Source organism: Lucilia cuprina, chromosome 4 (assembly GCF_022045245.1).
Source record: "Lucilia cuprina isolate Lc7/37 chromosome 4, ASM2204524v1, whole genome shotgun sequence".
Classification (NCBI taxonomy): Eukaryota; Metazoa; Arthropoda; class Insecta; order Diptera; family Calliphoridae; genus Lucilia; species Lucilia cuprina.
In genome coordinates, this window is record NC_060952.1 from 81,088,040 (window position 1) to 81,115,046 (window position 27,007).

A 27,007-nucleotide genomic window follows, 5' to 3' on the forward strand; every position below is an offset into this window, starting at 1 on the left:
TAAGATTACATATACATAAGGGTAAATGTATCTCATGTTATCTCTGTTGAGATATTTATGACTTTGAAAAAAACAATATTCTTTAGTTTATTGTCATTGTCATTTTTTTTTTTTTTTCAATACAAAAAAATGTTTAAATAATTTTTTGGTTTACAATTGCATTTTGTTTGTGTTTCTTTTTTCTCAAAACACACTTTCAATTTTATTTTCAATTCTTTTTTATTACAAATATTTTCAGTTTTTTTTTAATTTTTAATAATTTCATAAACTAAACATTCTGCCCGTTCATTATACATCCATAAGTATTTATTTCATTCATTTGTTCTTCAAAACCCATCCATTCCACTTGAAATTTGAGTCAAACATTTTTCGCACTTGATATTTGTATTTTTCTTTGTTTCTAAAAAGAAAAATAATACAATTTTCTTAGTATAATTATTAGTGGTTCAAGTACATATTATTTATATAATTAATAATTCTTGTATTGTTTTGGTTAAAAAATAATGTCCATTATGAGGTACTAAATTATTATGTCATGAAGGAAAAAATACCACAATTATATCTACCGCATAATGTGTTTAATATTGATAATAATCTTTAATGTTTATGGGAGTTTTAATGATATGAAAAAATGTCTTTAACACTTTATATTAAAGTCAAGTAAATATACATACATACTTGTTAATAATCAAATTGTGAACTGAACTCGAACTGGAGTAGACCCGGAGTAGAACTGAACTAAAACTGAACCAGAACTGAACTAGAACTGAACTAGAACTGAACTAGAACTGAGCTAGAACTGAGCTAGAACTGAACTAGAATTGAACTAGAGCTCAACTAGAACTGAACTAGAACTGAACTAAAACTGAACTAGAACTGAACTAAAACTGAACTAGAACTGAACTAGAACTGAACTAGAACTGAACTAGAACTGAACTAGAACTGAACTAGAACTGAACTAGAACTGAACTAGAACTGAACTAGAACTGAACTAGAACTGAACTAGAACTGAACTAGAACTGAACTAGAACTGAACTAGAACTGAACTAGAACTGAACTAGAACTGAACTAGAACTGAACTAGACCTAGTACTAAACTAGAACTAAACTAGAGCTAAACTAGAACTAAACAAGAACTGAACTAGAATAGAACTAGAACTAAAATCAAAACGAAATTCGGAACTTGGAAAAATATGATTGAAAAATAGAGAAAGATTTTCGGGAGCATTATGCTTAAAATTATTATGTTTTTAAATTTTGAACACTTTTTTTACTTTTGCGATCATATAGAAAAAAATTACGAAATAAAATAGTTGTTAAATTACATAATTTTCCCACAATAACAAAACTAAGAAATTCATTATTACTATTTTACTAATTTAATTTAACATTTTACAATGTGACATTATGTCATGCTCGGTTTACCGAATGAATTGATAAAGAAACCAACAAATGTTTTCCAACATAGAAGTGAATTACAAAAAACTTCTATTGACTTCATTTCATATGTAATGGGAACAATGACTGTATGTATGGCACATAGTGGGCGATAATAGTAAAACCTTTTTACAAATTAACAACCAAAACATTAAAAATTTTGATCAAATAACCTATAGAAAATAGAACAAGTAGATACTGAGATACAAATAAAATATATCATTCGAAAGGAATAAAATAATGCACTTGTTTACTAAAACACACATTACTAAAAATACAATATCTACGAAATCAATATTTAAACAACAAAAAAAATGGTATGTACATAAATCATTAATGAAGCGTTTAAAAAATCTGTCAATATTTTAGTGGTTTCTAAAATGTTTCCCCATTCTTTGTTACTCTTGAGACCACAATTGTTGGAAAATTAAATGATTTATTGGATTTTTATAGCATGTGAAAAGGATTCATTTTGCTGTGGGATTTATATTTCAATGTTTGGTTTGGTTTAAGTGCTACATTTCACACTTGACTTAAAGGATTAATATGCGTATTTATTTAAGCATTACAATTATTTACTGAACAAAACTAGAACAGAACAGAACTAGAACAGAATTAGAATAGAACAGAACTAGAACAGAACTAGAACAGAATTAGAACAGAACTAGAACAGAACTAGAACAGAACTAGAACAGAACTAGAACAGAACTAGAACAGAACTTGAACAGAACTAGAACAGAACTAGAACAGAACTAGAACAGAACTAGAACAGAACTAGAACAGAACTAGAACAGAACTAGAACAGAACTAGAACAGAACTAGAACAGAACTAGAACAGAACTAGAACAGAGCTAGAACAGAACTTGAGCAGAACCAGAACAGAACTAGAACAGAACTAGAACAGAACTAGAACAGAACCAGAACAAAACTAGAACAGACCTACAACAGAACTACAACAGAACTACAACAGAACTAGAACTTAACTAGAACTAATCTAGAACTCAACTAGAACAGATCTGAAACGGAACTAAAACTAAGGTTAAATGATATGCAAATCGCTTGTAAAATTGTGTTCTGATATCCATCTATGTTTTCCATTTGCAAAGACATATATAAAGAGTATCCTAAAATTCCGTCTCACATGGTGTCTAATCCCGAAAGTTAATGTCACGTAAATTTCTCTTGCATTATATACAATATTGTTTTCAGACACAGGAATCACATCCTTGAAATATTTTCTTTTTGGAAAACTAAATATTGACTAAGACCAAGACCTAAATAGAAACAATTCAATACGAATTGTTTGTTAATTAAATACAAATAAAAAACTAACGAAAACAAATTCAAAAAAAACCAAATAACATGTAGACACATCAGTTGAACCAAAAGTAAATTAAAAATTGGACAAACCCAAAAAGAATTGTGGCCACAAATAAATGTTTAACTAAACGAAATGGAATTAATTGAAATTGTCGGGAAAACACAACGAGAAATGTTTGTTAAAACAAAAAAATATATAACAATGTAATGTAAATGGACTAAAATCAAAGACACTTTACAAATAATTTAAAATAAATTTGTGTGCATGAACATTAGAATAAAAGTACGATCTAGAATACATATTTTGTAGCGCGAGTACCTGTTGGCTGAAGAACGATCGTTGTAGTCATACTTTGTACATCCATCTGGCAATTGTTACCTGTTATCATACAATGTTATTTGTCAGGATGTTAAAATATAAACAAGTTTATTATTGTTGTTGTTTTTTTTATAAATTGCTTTCATTCTAAGGTTCTCTTCCTGTCTCTTTCGTTCTTCTAATTGTTTTTAACTCAATTAAAGCATTTTGTTGTTGTTTGTATTCTAATATTTATTAGCATTTTTAGGATTTTATGGTTTTGTTTGGTTGTTTTTTTGTGATTTATTTGTTTTCCACACTTAAGTGAAGTTGTTATTGTTGAATGATGGATCGATCATAAATGATTTGGCTGCCACACTTTCTCTTTTTTCTCTTCCTTTTTTCCAAATTACATTTTTATTTGGCAATTATGTTGTATTTAGGCATATAGAGAGACAGAAAACTTTTCACAATGGATTTTCTATAGACCCAATTTTATGATTCCGAAAACAATGAGTAATACTAGAAATTAATGAGCTGTCTATTGTTTTTTTTATTTATATTAACAGTGGTTATAGTGTCTTGTTATTTGTTTGAGAATTTTCATTCATAAAAATTTTGGAAAAACCACAATTTGTTACTGAAGCTGAATGTGTTAATATGAATATTGATTGTACCTAATAATAATTCATCTTTAAAAACTTCAAAATATATTAAGATCATTACAACTAAAGTGACCGCGATCAGTGATAAATGTCATCACTATTAAACGTACAACAAAATGAAAATGTATAACGCCAATGTTATCGATATACTAAATATTGATCACTAATATCATTAGAACTGAACTAGAACTGAACTAGAACTGAACTAGAACTGAACTAGAACTGAACTAGAACTGAACTAGAACTGAACTAGAACTGAACTAGAACTGTACTAGAACTGAACTAGAACTGAACTAGAACTGAACTAGAACTGAACTAGAACTAGAACTGAACTAAAACTGAACTAGAACTGAACTTCAACTGAACTACAACTGAGCTAAAACTGAACTAGAACTGAACTTGAACTAGAACTGAACTAGAACTGAACTACAACTGAGCTAAAACTGAACTAGAACTGAACTTGAACTAGAACTGAACTAGAACTGAACTAGAACTGAACTAGAACTGAACTAGAACTGAACTAGAACTGAACTAGAACTGAACTTGAACTAGAACTGAACTAGAACTGAACTAGAACTGAACTAGAACTGAACTAGAACTGAACTAGAACTGAACTTGAACTGAACTAGAACTAGAACTGAACTAGAACTGAACTAGAGCTGAACTAGAACTGAACTAGAACTGAACCAGAACTAAACTGAAACTGAACTAGTACTAAACTAGAACTTAACTAGAACTGAACTAGAACTGAACTAGAACTGAACTAGAACTGAACAAGAACTGAACTAGAACTGAACTAGAACTGAACTAGAACTGAACTAGAACTGAACTAGAACTGAACTAGAACTGAACTAGAACTGAACTAGAACTGAACTAGAACTGAACTAGAACTGAACTACAATTGAACTAGAACTGAACTACAACTGAACTAGAACTGAACGAGGACTAAACTATAACTGAACGAGAAATGAACAAAATCTGTACTAGAAAAACTGAACTTAAACTAAACTAAAAACTGTTCTAAGATAGCTCCTATTATTTCAATATCGAAATAGTAGATCTACTGACGGATTTCAGATTTGACATATTTTGGATATTAAAATAGTAACATTTCAATACGAAATATTAAAGAAATTCCCTTTTTAGCAAATTATTTTAATTGAATTTTAATGATTTTTTTTTCTTTTTTCAAAGACATTTAAAGACTATTAAAAACTGCGATTAAAACTATTAGCATATGATGTTGAATTTAATCAATTGAAAACTATAACTTTTTTGTACAATTATTTTAATAATATAACAACTGTGGAATTCAGAAATTAATTTATTTACTTATATATAATATTTTTAACAGCTATTATTATAAAAATAATTGTAAAAAATAAATTAATATAAGGCATTTAAAAAAAACTGAACTTTGACAGGAAGTGTATAATACGACAATAATAAGAAGAAAAAACAAAAAAAATGGGATTCTTTTGTTTCGCACAGCACATGAAGAACATAAATATCGAGAATTTTAAACGAATTAAATGGAAAACAAGTGTAAATGTTTATATAAAAATATAATAAATTGGTCAAGACGACAAAAATATGCACCCTACACAAACGAAACAGTTAGGCTAATATGAAATCGTTTTTAAAGGATGGTAAATAGTCAGCAATAGGAGGCGTCATGATTTAGTTTAAATAGTTAAAATAATAAGATTTAAATCCTTTTTTAACAGTACATACGTATGAGTTTAAAATTGACTTTCTTGAGTTGTTACAAATAAAATAACAAATTACATCTGTCTTCTCAAATAATTCAGCTATTAAAAGTTGGTTTTTGAAAATAAAACATTGTGCTGATCCCAGTACAGTGAGTGCCAGTCAGCCTGAATATATATTTTTAAGCGTGTATTTTTATTTTATTATATTATTTATTTTTTTGTTTTTGTACAGAGCTACCAACGGTTTCTACTGATAAGAAACAAAATAAACTCGTTGTTGTTTAATACTATATATTTAAATAATTTTTTTATTTTCCATTTCAAGTCTTTTGGGTTCAAGTCGCGCCACATACGAAACATTTACACTTATTCCACATATTCATATTTTCAAAACAAAATAAAAAATATATTGTACTTTATTTCAACAACAAGTGTTTTTTTTTTTTTGCATTTTATATGGAATATTTTTTCATGAAAAAAAAACTAAGGATCGCTTCATAATAAAAGCAAAAAAAAAAATAAAAGAATTACCCTGGATATGGTTGTTGGCAACTGGACTGTTTTATATTTTTTTCATTTTGTTTTCTTGAAGACTAGTCGTGCCGGTCGATTAGTATACAAGTTGGAATACAGTCCTTGCCTTATATTCTTGTTTCATAACACTCCAATTGTTACTTACGCGTTTTGGGTTCATTGTTCGTTATGGTGGTTTCATGTATGGAAAAGTGGGAGTATTATAACTAATTACACAAAAAAAGTGATCATATAAAGTAAGCTTCTTTTTAAAATATTTACATCGTTGATTTACTGCAAAGTATTGTTTTTTCAGTTCTAGTTAAATTTAAGTTCAGTTCTAGTTCAGTTCTAGTTCAGTTCTAGTCCAGTTCTAGTTCAGTTCTAGTTCAGTTCTAGTTCAGTTCTAGTTCAGTTCTAGTTCAGTTCTAGTTCAGTTCTAGTTCAGTTCTAGTTCAGTTCTAGTTCAGTTCTAGTTCAGTTCTAGTTCAGTTCTAGTTCAGTTCTAGTTCAGTTCTAGTTCAGTTCTAGTTCAGTTCTAGTTCAGTTCTAGTTCAGTTCTAGTTCAGTTCTAGTTCAGTTCTAGTTCAGTTCTAGTTCAGTTCTAGTTCAGTTCTAGTTCAGTTCTAGTTCAATTCAAGTTCAGTTCTAGTTCAATTCAAGTTCAGTTCTAGTTCAGTTCTAGTTGTAGTTCAGTTCTAGTTCAGTTCTAGTTCAGTTCTACTTCAGTTCTAGGTTAGTTCAGTTCTAGTTCAGTTCTAGTTCAGTTCAGTTCTAGTTCAGTTCTAGTTGAGTTCTAGTTCAGTTCTAGTTCAGTTCTAGTTCAGTTCTAGTTCAGTTCTAGTTCAGTTCTAGTTCAGTTCTAGTTCAGTTCTAGTTCAGTTCTAGTTCAGTTCTAGTTCAGTTCTAGTTCAGTTCTAGTTCAGTTCTAGTTCAGTTCTAGTTCAGTTCTAGTTCAGTTCTAGTTCAGTTCTAGTTCAGTTCTAGTTCAGTTCTAGTTCAGTTCTAGTTCAGTTCTAGTTCAGTTCTAGTTCAGTACTAGTTCAGTTCTAGTTCAGTTCTAGTTCAGTTCTAGTTCAGTTCTAGTTCAGTTCTAGTTCAGTTCTAGTTCAGTTCTAGTTCAGTTCTAGTTCAGTTCTAGTTCAGTTCTAATTCAGTTCTAATTCAGTTCTAGTTCAGTCCTGGTTCAGTTCAGTTCTGTTCTAGTTAAGCTTTTGATCTCTTCTCTATATTGGTATTGGTTTTATGAATTCTAAGATATTCAAAGGTGTTAAACCTTCTAAAAATCATTGCAAATCTATTTTATCTCCTGTCTGTATATTGGGCCTATTGTACACAATGTAAAAAGAATCTACTTTAGATGGTAATTTTTTAGGTAAATCTTAAATTGGACATTCTTTCTAAAAAATTTTACTGTAAAATAAAGAAGGTGTAAATTATTTTATTTCTTACCTGCATAAAAAGGTCTTATTGTCATCTTTAAATTTTTGAGTTAATGGTTTTAATTCAATTTTTTTAATTCATCTCTCTTAAGAGTGGAAGATTTAAAACTTTTTCCGTATTTGAATCGCTACTTACAACATATAAATTTCAAAACATATTTCGAATTTGAAAAAAGTCAAAATAGATCTTCTGGGATTTTTATCATAATCACAACAAATATGACAGAAATTTTGCAGAAGAAAAAACATGCATACAATGCCGCACACATAGAATGGGAATATAATAAAGAGATCAATTTTTATGGCAATGATTACTAGTGGTGATCATACAAAAGACACTCATAATCGATAGATAAATTGATCACACTTTTGAAACGCTTTCCAGTATATTTGTGTGTATTATCAAGAGTGTACTGATTAAAGGGGCGTTTGACGGTTGAGTTTACGGTTTTAAAATTTTTGTTTTTTTTTTAACTTTTAGTGAGTGTATAGTTTTTATTTTTAATTTCTGTCTTTTTGAAATCCCACATGTATTGGAATAATGTGAGGATCGTCCAAATAATGATCACTTTCATTGGAATTTATTTATGAGACCAGAGCCATGTGTGTTTTCTGTCGAGTGCGAATGAGTGAGTGAATGTGTGTTTTTTCTTTCGTAAGAGATTTTGTTTTCATTTCGTAGGCGTTTACAGTGTTTATGAGCCATAAATGTCAACTCTTTCGTTTCTAGCTCCGTTCGTGACAGCGATGATCATGATGATTTGACACATGACACTGTTGTTGGCTAAACTTAAACAGCATGCTAGAGAACTGCCTATGTGTGTGAATGTATCAATAAATTCCAACTGGCTAGTGTTTTTCCAACTTACAATTAGTCATATTGGATAAAATACATATAAATATATAGTTAAATAAGGGAAAGGGTTCTACTCTCTCCATATGTATTGAAAATATTTCCAGGTTTATTTGAGAGGTTTTTTTTGCATTCATCCTTAAGGGTTTTGTCTACAAATTTGCTTCGGTTTTGGGGGGAGTAAACCGCAAAACCAATGATCACTTTTGGTTTTTATAGACAGCTAGGATCGAGCGTTAGGTTCAGTTGTATAAACGCCAATTTAACAGCTGTTGTCTTTTATTTGTAGATTTCAAATGCTGCAATATCGTGAACATATGAAAAATGAAATATTTAAATTTTATTTTCCTAAACATTTAAAGCCACCCGCATACGTTTTTAACTTTAAAATTTTACATTCACTACCAATAACGGTTATTCAGTTATTTTTCTAATTTTTTATATCGTTAGAAATATTCCGCGTTATTTTCAAAATTTATGCTCGTTAATTGTGTAGTCCAATGAGTTCACGACTTTAAACTAAATGGAACGGTGTGTTCCCATAACAATTTATCAACTCATTTGACTACAAATATGTATACCGTTGTATTTGTAAAAATAAATGTATAAAAAATAAATATTATTTTCATGATTATAACTTACTTATCACAAAATATATAATACAAAATATACAATTTCATATCACCACCTTTTCAAAAAAAAAACTGAAACATCGTCTATATGTGAGATTTTCGTTTCGCGTTAAATTATCAACCAACTATTTCATGCAGTCAATAGTCGTCAGTCATCCAGTCAGTTAGTAGTCCAATCAAATAATTGTACTATCCAAAACCACTACATAAATATTCATTACTCCGAGTCTCGTGCTTCCATTTCCACGTGATAAAATTATTAATCAAGTGTATTTTGACTTTGAGTGTTGCCAGATAATTTGGAATATACATTTGTTATTCGCGGAAGATTAATGTCATAGAGTAGCTGTGAATGCTTGATATTAAACTCCAACGAATTAATAAATATATATAGATAGATAAATAGATAGATAGATAGATAGATAGATAGATAGATAGATAGATAGATAGATAGATAGATAGATAGATAGATAGATAGATAGATAGATAGATAGATAGATAGATAGATAGATAGATAGATAGATAGATAGATAGATACATAGAAAGAAAGATAGATAGATAGATAGATAGATAGATAGATAGATAGATAGATAGATAGATAGATAGATAGATAGATAGATAGATAGATAGATAGATAGATAGATAGATAGATAGATAGATAGATAGATAGATAGATAGATAGATAGATAGATAGATAGATAGATAGATAGATAGATAGATAGATAGATAGATAGATAGATAGATAGATAGATAGATAGATAGATAGATAGATGATAGATAGATAGATAGATAGATAGATAGATAGATAGATAGATAGATAGATAGATAGATAGATAGATAGATAGATAGATAGATAGATAGATAGATAGATAGATAGATAGATAGATAGATAGATAGATAGATAGATAGATAGATAGATAGATAGATAGATAGATAGATAGATAGATAGATAGATAGATAGATAGATAGATAGATAGATAGATAGATAGATAGATAGATAGATAGATAGAAAGATAGATAGATAGATAGATAGATAGATAGATAGATAGATAGATAGATAGATAGATAGATAGATAGATAGATAGATAGATGTAGATAGATATGTAGATAGATATGTAGATAGATAGATAGATAGATAGATAGATAGATAGATAGATAGATAGATAGATAGATAGATAGATAGATAGATAGATAGATAGATAGATAGATAGATAGATAGATAGATAGTTAGTTAGTTAGTTAGTTAGTTAGTTAGTTAGTTAGTTAGTTAGTTAGTTAGTTAGTTAGTTAGTTAGTTAGTTAGTTAGTTAGTTAGTTAGTTAGTTAGTTAGTTAGTTAGTTAGTTAGTTAGTTAGTTAGTTAGTTAGTTAGTTAGTTAGTTAGTTAGTTAGTTAGTTAGTTAGTTAGTTAGTTAGTTAGTTAGTTAGTTAGTTAGTTATTTAGTTAGTTAGTGATTTAGTTAGTTAGTTAGTTAGTTAGTCAGTTAGTTAGTTAGTTAGTTAATTAGTTAGTTAGTTAGATTGTTAGTTAGATTGTTAGTTAGTTATTTAGTTAGTTATTTAGTTAGTTAGTTAGTAAGTTAGTTAGATTGTTAGTTAGTTAGTTAGTTAGTTAGTTAGTTAGTTAGTTAGTTAGTTAGTTGTTAGGAGTTTTTTAGACACTTTAATGCAGCTATCCTATATGATTACTTAGAATACATGCACAGACGTTCTCATTCTGACAACACTTCTTTTCTCTATATTCTGATTCATATTAGTTATATTTTACCAACATACACAGAGACGCTTTACAAACCCCTACTCAATCCAACAATCAAACGTTTCCCCTATAACCCTTAGGAATACTAAAGTCGTGATTCTGTTAATAAAATTTTCAACAATAATCTGGTAGCACCTCTAACAATAACCATTCAATACGTCATAAACACTTTTCTTTAAGATATTGTTATCTGGTTTTATTTAATATGTATTTTTTTCTGTTCGCGATATGACAAATGTGTATAAATAAATACGAAACACTTTACTACTACTGTCAGTACCCACACATTTAAAAAAGTATTTAAATTTTGGTTGGTCGTATACTAGACGAAAAGATAATACCGAGTACCAGCAGCAGCAGCAACAGTAGTACTATTGGCAGCAAACAGCTTTTCGCATTCTGATAATCCTCGTCGTTATCGTTAGAGTCCTTATCACGTTTGTTATTTTCTTGTTTTATTTGAGTGTATGTGTTTTGATTTTCGTTTTGTTTTCATATTTCGGGGGTGTGGTTGGTTGATCGGTCAGTTTGTTGGTTTGCCTAGTTGTTGTGGTTTTGAAAGTTTTTGTTGCTGTTGTTGTTACTATTATTTTTCCAATTGCGCCTGATTAGCACCACTATCTTGAAAATGTATATGTGTTACCCACATAATTTACATTTTTTTGTTGTTGTTTTTTATTATCATCATCGCGCTTATTCAGTTCGAAAAAAGGGGTTTCCTAGTGGGCCCTCTTATCATTTTAGGAGATTATTCTATTGTTGCATTTAAAATGTCTAGCTTAGGGTATGAATAATGGATGAAAATAAGAGTATTGAAAGCAATTCAACTTCAACTTTTTTCAGACCAAAGATATGGACAAGGTTCTGGTATTTCTAAGTTTCTAAGTGAAAGTAATTTTACTCATATTATACATCGACCTCAAATTGCAATTTCAACTAACTAACAAACTTACAAACTAACAAACTAACTAACTAAATAACTAACTAACTAACCAACTAACTAACTAACTAACTAACTACCTAACTAACCAACTAACTAACTACCTAACTAACCAACTAACTAACTAACTAATTAACTAACGAACTATCTTACTGACCAACCAACTAACCAACCAACCAACTAACTAACTAACTAACTAACTAACTAACTGACTAACTAACTAACTAACTAACTAACTAACTAACTAACTAACTAACTAACTAACTAATTAACTTATTAACTGACTAATTAACTAACTAACTTACTAACTTACTAACAAACTAACTAACTAATTAACTAATTAACTAACTAAGTAACTAACTAACTAACGAACTATCTTACTGACCAACCAACTAACTAACTAACCAACCAACCAACTAACTAACTAAGTAACAAACTAACTAACTAACTTTAAAACCGAAAAGTTTTGATCTTTTTATCACTTTACCTTTTCAATATTAATCTTCTTAAATGATAATTTCGAATTTTATTTTACTTATAGCGATCCTCTCCAAAGTAAAAATTTTTTACTACTCTTTACAACAAAGATCGTATATCAAAAGATTAAAAAACAAACGACCTTCAACTACTGATAAAAATTAATTTTTATTTAATCATTTTTAGCTAAACGCCAGCATGTCTGGTCTGGTAGCGCCTGCAAAAAGAGATGAAAAAGAAAAAAACTTAAATATAAACAAAAACAAACGATAACAAGAAATTGTATGCGATAAAAAAAATATGTACAATTTAATCACGTGACGAAGTAATCAACAGTTTTCCGACGGCTTTTTGCTGACGGCATATTCAAATGGGTTTTTAGTAATAAGTACTTAATGACTCGCTAATAACTTGTTTTTGTAAAGTAAAAATTTCGAACTTTTTGGTTTTAAAGTTGCCACGTTCTCTTTCACGTAAGAAATAATCAGCAAAGATTTAGTCGCACGACCTTGGGTGCCAATTACCGGTCCAATTGATGGCATTTATCAATAATGTTTTGCCAGAGTATACTGCTTAGATCTGTTTCACACTAGGAAACTTTTTTTGGGAAACTTTTGATTTTTGTGTGTGAGAGAAAGAGATGGTTGATATTTTCAAAATCAAATCAAAAGTTTCTCAACAAAAGGCTTCTGTAAAAAAGAATAATGTATTTTCATTTAACAAGTTACACACTGCAGTTTGTAACGCGTCTGCCGCGAAAACTCAGCAACTTTTGACACGTCGGCAGCTGATCAGGGTTGTATTTGTTTTGTGTAGAATATATATACTAATATAAAATAAATTCCATAAAGCTCGAAAAGTTTTAAAAACGTAAAACGTGTTGTCGCCTCAACGCGTGTTATGTACTTCCACATTTAACCCTTTCGGGCTTAAACAACTTTATATGAAATTTTGATCATTTATTCTAAGATGATCTATGAAACAAACTATCAGGAGTTCGTTTTATAAATTATCCTGGAAATCACCGTGATGTCCATAAAATTAGTGAAGTAAGTTTTCTTAAACATTAGATTCCTACACGTGATTGTTTTAATGTTTCACTTGCTCAAGACCATTGTCTATATTCTTCTGAATTCGAATTCATTGTGCCCATAAACGGGCACAACTAAACAAGTACTCCTAAACGGTTAGTTTTCTTAAATGTCAATTTATCCATCCGTGTAACAATAAATTCCCACACGCAATTGTTTTAATGTTTTACTTGCTCGAAATTTCCTATCTAGAACCAAAGTGTCACAGATTCCAAAAATTTATGTTTCCTAGTTGCCTTATGCCCAGTGTTTATGTTTTCTTAGTTCTAGGATACATCTTGTTTAACACTTTTGGTCACTGATATCGTCCTGTTCATAAACAAGGGTTGAGCTTTCCATTTTTGTTTCTGATTGAGTTAGCGTCGAAAAACATTGCTTGAGTCCAGGTCAGGAGTTGCCTTTTTTACAGGGAATGGTTGGTTGTTTAACGTGGTAGTTCACTGCACGCAAACAGTCAAGGAGAGTCTAAGAGACTCCGTTTTGAACGGACCACACCACTCGTCAGATGTCTTGTTGTATAGTGTTAGATCCAGTCTGTAGCCGTGAGGAATCGCAGGATGTCATTGAGCTTGACTCCAGATATCTCATCCAGGTTGGATTGAAGTAGCTGTCTAGAAAACGATTTCTATTAACAGCTAGAGCAGGGCATTCGGAGAGAAGATGGAAGACCGTTTCTTCCTTTTCCCTTTCTTTGCAACTGCGACAGTTTTCATTGAAGGGGAGCCCAAGCCGACTTGCATGTCTGCCTAGCACCCAGTGTCCTGTTATTACAGCTATCAACCTCGATATATCCCGTCTATTCCGATTTATGAGGTGTCTAGTGCGTTTTTCATTAAAGGAAGGCCACACTTGCTTGGCCCCTTTACATGTATCCAGATTAATCCACCTATTTTCAGCCTTCTGAAGAAAGAATCTGAAGATGCTACTCTTGATAAAGCTTAACGGAGTTGCTACTGAAACGGTGTTGGAGATATCAAGAGCAGATCTCGTTCTGGCAAGATCATCTGCCCATTCATTGCCTTGATAGTCCCTATGCGCTGGGACCCAAATAAGGGTAATGTCAGACAGGCGACCCAGCCTTGACAGATCTTTCTTGCAATGTCTGACTAATAGGGAAGAGGTAGTATACGATTTTAGAGAGAGAAGTGCCGCTTGACTATCGACAAAAATTCCTATGTTGCCACGAATATTGAGGTCATGTAGTATTCTACAAGCTGATATTATTGCAAATACTTCACCCTGAAAGACACTACAGTTGTTGGGAAGGCGGTGAGATATACTTACCCCAGCTTCTTCACAGAAGACACCAGAACCGACCCCGCAGTTCATCTTAGAACCATCTGTATAGATTCTGGTGGTATATTCGTTCGGTAGGTTACCCCTATACCACTCGTTTCTAGAAGGAACTCTGATTTTGAAAGTCCTTTCAAAGTCCGTGTGTGGGGTAATATAGTCGGATGGTTGGTTCAAGATTGGAGGTAATAAGCTTAGAATATTAGCGTGTCCATATGTTCTCGATCTCCAACTTCCGGCTGAGTTAAGCCTCGCTGCGCTGCAAGCAGATATGGCCATTATGTGCAGACCTATAGGTAGGATGTGCAATATAGTGTTCAGAGCTTCTGAAGGACTAGTTCTTATCCCAATGCATGCTTATCTCTGAACTTTGTATAGTTGATCTACAACAAACTTCTTATTCTAGAAGGAACTCTGATTTTGAAAGTCCTTTCAAAGTCCGTGTGTGGGGTAATATAGTCGGATGGTTGGTTCAAGATTGGAGGTAATAAGCCTAGAATCTTAGCGTGTCCATATGTTCTCGATCTCCAACTTCCGGCTGAGTTAAGCCTCTCTGCGCTGCAAGCAGATATGGCCATTATGTGCTGATCTTTAGGTAGGATGTGCAATATAGTGTTCAGAGCTTCTGAAGGACTAGTTCTTATCCCAATGCATGCTTTTCTCTGAACTTTGTATAGTTGATCTACAACAAACTTCTTATTAGTTGAAGTCCACCATACAAGAGATCCATATGTGAGAATAGGACATATAATAGCTGTGTACATCCGTTTAAACAGGGAATAAGTTTTAACATCTATGAAATTACGCTAAATTCTGAATGCTCCTTCTCTGGATTAAACCAAAACATTTGACGATGTTTTTTATTGAGATGAATGTTTTTATCGCCAATAGGATTATGTTTATGGCCATATTTCCTATAGCAGTGACATTATTGTCTAAAAACACTGTTTCCAATTAAAATACTACAAAAGCATTTAGCTTAAAGAAGGATTTAAAATTTCAAAATAACTTATTAAAAACATACATATATAAATCAAAAATTTTTTTAATTCTTTATAACCCTGGCTTTTTTTGTTTAATACAACAAAATAATATCTATCTAACATACATAAATAAAATTCTTAAAATAATTCCGAAACTTGTTCGTATAATTATTATTAAAAATTAAATTAAACCACAATATAGAACATTGAAATGAAAAAAATAAACGAAAAATACAATTTAACCAAAAGTCTTTTCTTATCAGCATTTAGTTTTAATAAACATTTATGTATGTGACCTTTTCGAAAACCATACGTAGACATAAATTTTTATTTTTTTTTTTTTATATAAAAAAAATTTAAAAAATTTATTGGAAAACATTATGTAGAAATATACTTTTGTGTTAAAGTAATAAATATTTAATACGAGTATTTTTTCTTCATATTTCTGTATGAAACCTAGTATTTAGTGACTTAGTGCTCGTACTAAATATTCTTATCTCTACTTTCGGATTGATGATCAGAGTATTGAACGTCCAAGTTTTTATTTTGATGGTGTTAAAGATTATAAGTGATGTGGTGTAAAAATCTAGACATCATCATAAAAAAGACAAAACAAAAATCTTATTTAGATTTAAAATTGAAAACTATTAAACAAATATATAACATAATATGCGAACGAAATGTGTACAATTTACGTCAAAGCAATTGAATCTAGTCGAGAAGACATGTACGAAATGTAGAAATCCGTAATGGATGTAGAGGGACCAGATGTTGGGGAATTTATTGAATAATTTACATAGATAGATAGATAGATAGATAGATAGATAGATAGATAGATAGATAGATAGATAGATAGATAGATAGATAGATAGATAGATAGATAGATAGATAGATAGATAGATAGATAGATAGATAGATAGATAGATAGATAGATAGATAGATAGATAGATAGATAGATAGATAGATAGATAGATAGATAGATAGATAGATAGATAGATAGATAGATAGATAGATAGATAGATAGATAGATAGATAGATACTTAGATAGATAACCTTACACTGGTTCCAAGTCAATCCCAGGCTTTGACTTTGCATGAGCGTTAATAAGACCATGAACTATATAAAAATGGATTGATACAAAATATCGTCGGTTTTAAACAAATTAAAAAAAACTATTTAAACTGGTCACTCTAACATTGGAAGATGTTCTAGTAGTCGTCACAGTGTGTTAACTTTAATGTCATTCCTTATCTTCAAATAGTTCAACATCAATTACACATCGTCTTTTTTTAAATTTCAATATATAGTTTTTGTTGTATTTTTTTGTTTTTTAATAATAAAAAACATTTTCTTAAGTAGTAAATTTTATTATTTATTATCGCCTTAAACAACTCTTCGCCGCTACTCAGTCTCAGTCTGAAACTTAAACTTAGTTTTAAGTTGCTGTCCGTCCGTCCGTCATCGGCTTTTCTTCGTCCATTTGCCTTGTTCATGCACATTCTGTCTCATTTAGTTAATAATAATGTACGATGCAATGCATAGTTTAATTCAAGCAGTAAAATGCAATAGCAACAGCAAAACTATAACGGTTATTTTATGTCAGCCATATTTGCTGATAACGAAATGACTATGTATGCCTGTATGTAATGTATGATTGTAATTACAATAACATTATTCATGTTATTTTGTATCTACAACATGATTTTAATGTTGTTTTCTTTTATTATTTTTTTATGTTGGCACCAGTAGCCAACTTCAACAATCGTTCGTATTTGTCACTTTGTTTTCTCCATATAACTTGAAGAGGTTTCTTTTTATTCCAAATTTGCCTTTTTTGTTGTTGTTATTGTATGTTAACTTTTGATGTCGTCCCTTTTTTATCTGAAACGATTACATTGTTCCATTGGGTGCAATATTTATTTTTTTTTGTTTTTGTATAAAAGTCATGTGGATGAGGGTATTTATATATTTAGTACTTAAAACTATATATACAAAAGTTATTTTCTTCAATACCGGAATCAATTCAGGGAACGATTTTGTAAATATAATCCAGAGATTCAGAAATTATTGTGTTTATAACACAGGCTATCGTTGTAAAAACTTTTGAACTGATTTCCATTTTCATCCCAGTGTTATTGTGCAGTGTGCTGATTCCGATTTTTCACATTTTCATTATTTAGTCCTTCTGACTGTGTCCTAAATATAAAATTATTTTATATTAAATAAATTGCAAATGGTGACTGTCTCTGTCTTTAGACTTCTACTTTAAGTTATAAAAATGCTTTTTAGAAAAATTGAGCGCGTATTGCCACGTTAAATGGTATAACGTCTCTGAAGGGGAAACCAGTTTTACAAACATTATCGTTTTTGTCGAATATTTTGATTTCGCGTAAGATGATGAGTCAGGGTCAATTATGGGGCGGTACTTCAATTTCAAATTTTATGTGGTAGTTCATTTAAGTGAAGAAATATCGATCAGATCATTAATACATTGTCTGATCAATAGGAATTTAGTGTAGTGAATGAAACCACAACATTCATTGGGATCCCAAGTTATTCGACCTCAGATCTCAGAACTTTATATAATTGGTCAACTATAAATTTGTTTCAGTAGTAGTTTACAGGTTTAAGACATTTTTTGAATGGGGGTTTGTATGGGGCTAGGGCCGATACGAAAATCTGCAGTGTTGTCATTTATACTTACATAAAACTTATTTGTGTCAATTTTTAGAGAGATAGTAGAATATTTGACGTAATTATGGCATAAAAAGTTCAAATCGGGAGGTACGGTTGTATGGGGGCTAGGTGAAATAATGGACCGATTTCAATAGGCTTCGTCCCTGTGCCAAAAAACATGCTTGGTCCAAATTTCATCAAATTATCTTGATCTTCTATGGAAGATAGTTGGGTGACTAAAAACTAAACTAAGTCTAAATAGTTTTAATTAATTATTTATTTGAAAAACAATAACAATTAATCGCGAAATATGATTGTTTATAAATTTATTTTGTAGTTAAATTTCGCGCAGTCGGAAGATCAAAAACTAGGGACTGTTGTATTGTATATGTCTAAACAAACATAAATATTACTATAATATGATTCGAAAATAACTCTAAAACGAAAAAAAAGATTAAAAAATGAGTCAGAACAGATCAGAAATAGGGCTCATAAAAGACTCGTTTAGAAGATTCGTAGGTAGGGTAACAATTTCTCCGAATGTATCATTTATGATCAGAAAATGAGCGCATATATGATCATTTTAATCGTGCAGAAGAGTCATAATTGACGCGAATATGATCAAAAATTTCAAAAATGCTAGCTAGGTATATACATATGCATGTTTGTATACATGTATGTATGTCATTTTTGAGATTTGAAATTATTGTTACATAGGTTAGGTTGACAGGAGGATGTACATATACTACATCAACTCCGAAGAAATACACTTAGCCCACTATCGGGCATGTTCAGCTCCTTATCATGAAAAAAGGGAACTTTTTCATGAACGTAATTCCTAAGAATCTTCCAATCAGTTTTAGTCAGGAATGTTATATCCGGAATAACTTCACTTCAAAGATACTTGTATCTAACTTCGACGAATGCCTGGCAGTGGCAAAAAAGTGCTCCAGAGTTTCACTTACGCCTGAATCCGCCCCTCCAATTTTGCATAAATGTGTTCGTTATCTTGTGTGTCCACTTAGAATACGTACCATCAAACTAAACTCAAGTTAAAAATGAGAACCCATAATTAACAAAAACAATAAAACAATGATTTCGGAAGAACAAAAACTTAATATTTTAAGTAAATTGCAATTTTCTGATTTGTTTTGTTTTATTAATTATTGTTTTAAATGTTTATTTAACATTTTTTCAAAATTTTCCATTTTAAAAAAGTATTATTTGCAAAAAACAGCTGTTCATTGTTTATGTTTTTGAGTGAAAACTTGGCAATACTAACATAGTTAACTGAACTTAAATCTAAAACTGAACAAGTAGGAAAGTATAGTCGGGCATGGCCGACCATATAATACCCTACACCATGAGTATATTTTTAAAATTTTTACTTTTATAAAGAAACTTTTATGTTAAATATTATTCCAAAATATTTAAGCAATTTATTGATAAAAAAACTAAAATTTCTAAATGAGGCTTTATATAGGTCAAATATGGGCCGATCCTCGGTAAATTTGGGAAAAGGATATATTTTTAAATAACAGTTAGTTTTGTTGAGTTTCATTGCGATACAAATGGTTACAAGTCAATTTTAGACGTTTATGACATTTTTTAATGGGGGGTTTGTATGGGGGCTAGGGTCAAATAAGGGCCAATCCTTACGAAAATCTGCAGTGTCATTTATACTTATATAAAACTTAGATCGATTCAGATTCAGATCGACTCAAAAAATGAATCGATCTGAATCTGAATCGATCGGTATACTTTAAGGTGGGTATTGGACCAATATTTTTGAATGTTACGAACATCAGCACAAACGTATAATACCCTCCCCACTATAGTGGTGTAGGGTATAAAAACACAATCATCGGTTAAAGTCCGCCTAAATTTGTTCCGAGTTTAATCTAACAGCAAGTTAAGCCTAGTTTAACTGAGGAGTAAGAAACCCGCCCTAAGTACCTAAGATAAACATCCTGTTCAATATAATCCAACAGATTTATTAAGAATTGATCTAATATCGCTTTTTTAAAGCCAGTATGTCATAGTTGAATAGTGCATTAAATAGTCAACTATATTTGTATTATATTTTATTGCTAATTTTCTCTTACGAAATTTTAAAGTTTTAAAATTAAGAGAACAATTAAACAAATCGTATTGAAAACCGCAAAGAACAGGGTGTACTAAATACAAGGTGACACGATTAGCACAGCTGATAATTGTTTACAATTTTTTATACATAGATTTGTTTATAGTGTTAAAACGCTAGTTTGTCAAATTCCATAGAAAAATAATGACAATCGTGTATTCGCTCTCAAATGTTAGAACAAAAAAAAACAATTCGCTAAGAGAGAGATGAGAATAAAATTTTAGTTTTACGTTAGTTAATTCTTCACTAATTAATGGTATAGAAGAGTAATTCAGAAACTAAATTAGTTGAAGAACATTTGCATTTACAATTACCAGGAGTTTTATTTATTATTTTTTATAGAAAAAATGGCAACAAAAAAACAATTTAATTTTCGCAAAGCTCAAGTAAAAGATATAAAAGATGTAAAAGAAATGATACAGGTACGAAAGTAAATAAATTTATTAAAATCATTGTTTAATTAAAATATTCTAATAAGAATTGTGTGCTTGTCAGAAATTATGGAATGCCGCTAAAACAGCTGATTAGATATATGTGAATACACTGAAAGAAATTATTGTATTTATTTAAAATTCTATTACAGGAATTGGCAGATTTTGAAAAAATGAGTGATGGTCCACAATTAACAGAACAAGGTGGGTAATTTATGAAAAGTTTCTATAAAAAGAGAATTTTTGCAATAATTTTGTATTAAAAAATATTTATTTTAGAAAATTTAAAGTGACATATCTTAATATTTTTCTATAAAAAGGATTTATATCGACAATTTTTTTATAAAAGGATAATTTTCTAGATAATTTTTTATAAAAACGGAATATTCTCGATAATTTTCTATTAAAAGATAATTATCTCGTTAATTTTCTATTAAAAGATAATTATCTCGTTAATTTTCGAATAAAGGCAGGTTGTTATGATTCTTTGGTTAACCCTGATTTAATACATTTTTTGTGTTTTTTAGATTAAACTCGGAACAAATTTATGCGGACTTTAACCGATAATTGTGGTTTTCAGTTTTAGATTTAAGCTCAGTTAACATTGTTAGTATTGTCAAGTTTTTACTCAAAAACATAAACAACGAACAGCTATTTTTTGCAAACAATACCTTTTTTAAAATGGAAAATTTTGGAAAATGTTAAATAAACATTTAAAACAATAATTAATAAAACAAAACAAATCAGAAAATTGCAATTTACTTAAAATATTATGTTTTTGTTCTTCCGAAATCATTGTTTTATTGTTTTTGTTAATTGTGTTTTCTCTCTTATAACTTGAGTTTAATTGGCCAATTACATTCAGTTAAACTTGGATAATAAATAACTTTACTGATAACTCAAAAACACGAAACATATATTAAACCAGGTTTAACCAAAGAATGAAGATTATATTTATCAGAAAAACTCGCTATTAGTAATCAGTAAAGTTACTTATTATCTAAGTTTAACTGAATGTAATTAGCCAATTTAACCTAAATTGCCAGTGAGAACACACAATCAACAAAAATAATAAAATAATGAATTCGGATTAAGAAAAACTTAACATTTTAAATAAATATTAATTCGCAAATTTCTTTTATCGATATTATTATAGTTTTAAATTTGTATTTATATTTTTTCTAAAATTTTACATTTTACATAAAGCCGGCTTTACCCGATCACACAAGTAATATGATCTGTCAAAATTTTGTGTAGAAGAGTAAGGATGGGATCGTGTAAACGCAATATGTAATGAAACCATCACACATTGAGAGAGAATACAGATGGAAAATTTGACAGTCGTATGGCTCTCTTCATTTTTTGAAATGATTCAAAAAACAAGCCGGTTTCATTAGATCAAGTAAAACAGCTGTTTCCATCTGACTTTTTAATTGCTTTATACCAATCGTGTAAACACAAAAATATAAATCATACGACTTTTATTCTCTTTTTCGTTCTACGGATGGAATGGGATTTTACTTTTTCATTAGACTTCTCGTGCGTAAAGTGTGATCGTCTGAAGGGCCCTTAAGCGATATTTGCAAAAAAACAGCTGTTCATTGTTTATGTTTTTGACTGAAAAGTTGGCAATACTAACAAAGTTAACGAATCCTAAAACCATAACTGAAAAACATAATCATCGGTTAAAATCCGCCTAAATTTGTTTCTAGGTTAATGTAACAGCAAGTTAAGCCTAGTTTAACTGAGTAGTAAGAAACCCGCCCTAAAAGAGAATTTTGTTGATCATTTTCTCTAACAATTTTCAAAAAAAAAGAGAATTATCTGAAAAATTTTCTATAAAAAAAGATTTTCTTTAAATACTTTTTCAAAAATATATATATTTTTTTCTAGATTTAATACGTGATTCTGGCCTTGATGGTGGTCAAGAATATTGTCATATTTATGTTTTGGATTTAGTTGAACAGGAGAAAACGTAAGTATTTTTTTTAATTGACACAAAGTGTAAATATTTAGTACAAATAGGTATTTACATTGAACAAATATTTAATAAATCATTTGAAAATTTTATTAATTTCCATAAATTTTCTTAAATATTTATTTAGAAAGAAAGAAAATTTGTTAATAAAAACATTCTTACAGAAAATATTTTATTGATTTTAACATTGAACTTGTTTGTGTGCTTGGTAAACAAGTTATGATAAGAAGAGACTTTTTACAAATACAAATAATAAACGTCAATAATACAAGTCAGTCAGTCAGTCAGTCAGACTACTTCAGATAGGCAGCCTTTGAAAAGCAGAACACACAAAAACAATGAAAAATTAAGAAAAACATAACATAGATCTTATGGAATTTTAAAATTTCCAATAATATTTGCTCAATATCACGACAAAATTAAAAATTAATCTAAATTTGTACTTTCAGCACCGTAATTGGTTATGCCATATGCTTTTTTAACTACTCCACTTGGCAAGGTAAATCGTATTTCTTGGAAGATATTTATGTACGCCCAGCATATCGTGGCATTGGAGCTGGTGCTCGCATGTTTAAAGAAGTTGCCGCTAAAGCTAATGAATTTAATTGTAAACGTGTTGATTTTCATGTTTTATCTTGGAATCCAGCATCAAAATTCTATAAGAAATTAGGTGCCACTGATTTAACGGAAGCAGAAGAATGGCATTTTTATCGTTTGCAAGAAAAAGATATTAAGAATTTGGTGGAGGAATTGAAAAAAGACTAAATATCTTATTAAAAATAAAAATTTTGTATTATAATAAGCATTTATAAAAGATTTTGTAATTGTTATTAGTATTGTATTAAAAAAAACTTATTTTTTAAATAATTTAGCCTTTTTTTACCTTAAGACTTACTTTTCGATAACTTTGAGCCCCATTTCATTAAAAAATAATTATTACGCATTTCGTCTATTTCTTATGAACTATCGAAACTCTACGGATAAGAACATTAGCTCGTCATTATATTGTCCGTCTTGGGTCAGGAACTTAGTTCAACTTAAAACGTGATTTGACTGTTTGAGAGATACTTTAACACTTCCAGCATCTCAGCAGTGAAATTTTTTTTTAAAAATTAAAATTTTCTCGAATATTTTCTATAAAATGAGAATTTTCTCGAAAATATTTTAAATTTTTTATAACAAGAGTGTTTTTTCAAACATTTTCTAAAAAAAGTAAATTTACTCGAATATTTTCTATAAAAAAGAAATTTTCTTGAAATTTTTTTATAAAAAGAGAATTTTCTCGAAAATTTTCTAAAAAAAAAGGCAATTTTCTCGAAAATTTTCTAAAAAAAGACAATTTTCTCGAAAATTTTCTATAAAAATACAATTTTCTCGAAAATTTTCTATAAAAATACAATTTTCTCGAAAATTTTCTATAAAAATACAATTTTCTCGAAAATTTTCTATAAAAATACAATTTTCTCGAAAATTTTCTATAATAAGAGAATTTTCTCGAAAATTTTCTATAAAAAAAAAAATTTTCTCGAAAATTTTCTATAAGAAGATAATTTTCTCGAAAATTTTCTATAAAAAGACAATTTTCTATAAAAAGAAAATTTTTTCGAAAATTTTCTATAAAAAGAAAATTTTTTCGAAAATTTTCTATAAAAAGACAATTTTCTCGAAAATTTTCTATAAAAAGAGAATTTTCTCGAAAATTTTCTATAACAAGAGAATTTTCTCGAAAATTTTCTATAACAAGAGAATTTTCTCGAAAATTTTCTATAACAAGAGAATTTTCTCGAAAATTTTCTATAAAAACATAATTTTCTCGAAAATTTTCTATAAAAACATAATTTTCTCGAAAATTTTCTATAAAAACATAATTTTCTCGAAAATTTTCTATAAAAAGATAATTTTCTCGAAAATTTTCTATAAAAAGATAATTTTCTCGAAAATTTTCTATTAAAAGAGAATTTTCTCGAAAATTTCTCTTAAAAGAGAATTTTCTCGAAAATTTTCTATTAAAAGAGAATTTTCTCGAAAAATTTTCTATTAAAAGAGAATTTTCCTCGAAAATTTCTATTAAAAGAGAATTTTCTCGAAAATTTTCTATTAAAAGAGAATTTTCTCGAAAATTTTCTATTAAAAGAGAATTTTCTCGAAAATTTTCTATTAAAAAGAGAATTTTCTCGAAAATTTTCTATAAAAAGAGAATTTTCTCGAAAATTTTCTATAAAAAGAGAATTTTCTCGAAAATTTTCTATAAAAAGAGAATTTTCTCGAAAAATTTCTATAAAAAGAGAATTTTCTCGAAAATTTTCTATAAAAAGAGAAGTTTCTATAAAAAGAGAATATAAAATTTGTCGAAAGTTTTCTATATTAGATTATGTTTTAATCAATCCCTCCGATTTGCTCAGTTCAACTATTGTAATGTTCGCATACGAAATAACTTGGCAACTAAGTAGTATTAGTTTAATAACAATGATGGATTTAGCATTTTTAATTTGGTACAAAATACTATAAAAAAGGTACTAAAAATTTAAAGCAAGTAGATAAAATTTCAAAAAATATTTATTGTTCAATTTTAGTTCAAAATTTCCAATACATTTTCCAAAATATTAGTTTCTTAATTTTTCATAAAATTAAAAAAGTCTCAAACTATCACTGCAAAGGTACAAATATAATAGTACTTTTTCAATTACAATAGTACTTTTGCAACATCTAATTTTAGGCAAATGTTACCCCAGTCCCATTTCTGCGTTTTTTTCTGTTTCTATACACCGCCAATTTAAACGTAATGATAAGTGCAAATACTTTTTATTAGTGCGTTCTTTTAGGAAAATTTCCGCAGAATATCAACAAGGCCAATTAGTTAATACTGAGATTTGGTGAAAAGTGTTTATTATTAAATAATACAAGGAAATAAATATGACAACAAAAAAACAATTAAATTTTCGTAAAGCTGAAATAAAAGATATAAAAATTGTCAGAGATATGATACAGGTAATAGAGAAATATTACATAGTGATAATATATACTATATATCGTAAATATAATGAATGGTATTACATAGTTGATATTTATTTAAATAAAAACTCGTTCATATATAGGAATTGGCTAAATTGCATGATGGCATAGGCAAATCAAATCTAACCGAAGAAGGTAAGTTATAAACAAAATAAGATAACAAAATAAACAAAACAATTAAGATATTTATAGTTGGTAAATATGTTCTTTATATACCCTACAGTGAAAATGAATTTGCTCAATTATTTAAGCAATTTTAGCATTTAATTTTGTAAAATACTGCAAATCAGAACTGAACTAGTACTGATCTTAAACTAACCAGAACTAGATCTGAATTAAAATTGAATCAGTAGAACTAAACTCTTTAAACTATAACTAGAACTGAACAAAAACTAAAAAGAACTTAACTTCAACAGAACTGAACTACAAATGAATTAGAACTAAACAAGAAGTGAACTAGAACTGAACTATAACGGAGCTAGAACTAAACTAGAACTGAGCTACAACAGAACTGAACTAGATCTGAACTAAACTGAACTAAACTAGAACTGAACTAGAACTGAACTAGAACTAAACTAGAACTAAACTAGAACTCAACTAGAACTGAACTAGAACTGAGCTAGAACTAAACTAGAACTGAACTAGAACTGAACTAGAACTAAACTAGAACTAAACTAGAACTAAACTAGAACTCAACTAGAACTGAACTAGAACTGCGCTAGAACTGAGCTAGAACTGAGCTAGAACTGAGCTAGAACTAAGCTAGAACTAAGCTAGAACTGAGCTAGAACTGAACTAGAACTGAACTACAACTGAACTACAACTGAAATACAACTGAACTAGAACTGAACTAGAACTAGAACTGAACTAGAACTGAACTAGAACTGAACTAGAACTGAACTAGAACTGAACTAGAACTGAACTAGAACTGAACTAGAACTGAACTAGAACTGAACTAGAACTGAACTAGAACTAAACTAGAACTGAACTAGAACCGAACTAGAACTGAACTAGAACTGAACTAGAACTGAACTAGAACAGAACTAGAACAGAACTAAATTAGAACTGAACTAGAACTAAACTAGAATTTAGCTAGAACTGAACTAGAACTGATCTAGAACTAAACTAGAACTAAACTAGAACTCAACTAGAACTGAACTAGAACTGAGCTAGAACTGAGCTAGAACTAAACTAGAACTGAACTAGAACTAAACTAGAACTAAACTAGAACTAAACTAGAAATCAACTAGAACTGAACTAGAACTGAACTACAACTGAAATACAACTGAACTAGAACTGAACTAGAACTGAACTAGAACTGAACTAGAACTGAACTAGAACTGAACTAGAACTG

At 29.4% G+C, this 27,007-nt stretch overlaps 2 protein-coding genes and 1 long non-coding RNA gene across 4 annotated transcripts in view; 2 read left to right on the top strand and 1 right to left on the bottom strand.

The window, feature by feature from the left end:
* Positions 1–151: 151 nt before the first annotated feature.
* Positions 152–8,745, bottom strand: LOC124419661. The gene is made up of 3 exons (XR_006940749.1): positions 7,397–8,745; positions 3,076–3,535; positions 152–400 (listed from the first exon to the last, which is right to left on the bottom strand). It is a non-coding gene; the product is annotated as an uncharacterized LOC124419661 (long non-coding RNA).
* LOC111689527 (thialysine N-epsilon-acetyltransferase-like) lies at positions 6,180–23,508 on the top strand. 2 transcript variants are annotated; one of them, XM_023451994.2, is made up of 5 exons: positions 20,470–20,488; positions 20,575–20,654; positions 20,816–20,867; positions 22,557–22,638; positions 23,091–23,508. In XM_023451994.2, the coding sequence occupies exons 2-5, from the start codon at positions 20,580–20,582 to the stop codon at positions 23,404–23,406; spliced, it is 525 nt and encodes a 174-aa protein (XP_023307762.2). In that variant the 5' UTR covers positions 20,470–20,488; positions 20,575–20,579; the 3' UTR covers positions 23,407–23,508. The 2 variants fall into 2 exon arrangements, with proteins under 2 accessions (XP_046805889.1, XP_023307762.2); XM_046949933.1 differs by lacking the exons at positions 20,470–20,488; positions 20,575–20,654 and adding an exon at positions 6,180–6,201.
* A 1,883-nt stretch (positions 23,509–25,391) lies between these two features.
* The window catches only part of LOC111683262 (thialysine N-epsilon-acetyltransferase), a 3,398-nt gene continuing 1,782 nt past the window's right edge, over positions 25,392–27,007 (top strand). The window contains exons 1-2 of the mRNA XM_023445315.2: positions 25,392–25,629; positions 25,737–25,788. Of these exons, the coding sequence (XP_023301083.2) occupies positions 25,555–25,629; positions 25,737–25,788 (127 nt within the window). The 5' untranslated portion in view covers positions 25,392–25,554. The remainder of the gene's footprint in view (positions 25,630–25,736; positions 25,789–27,007) is intronic.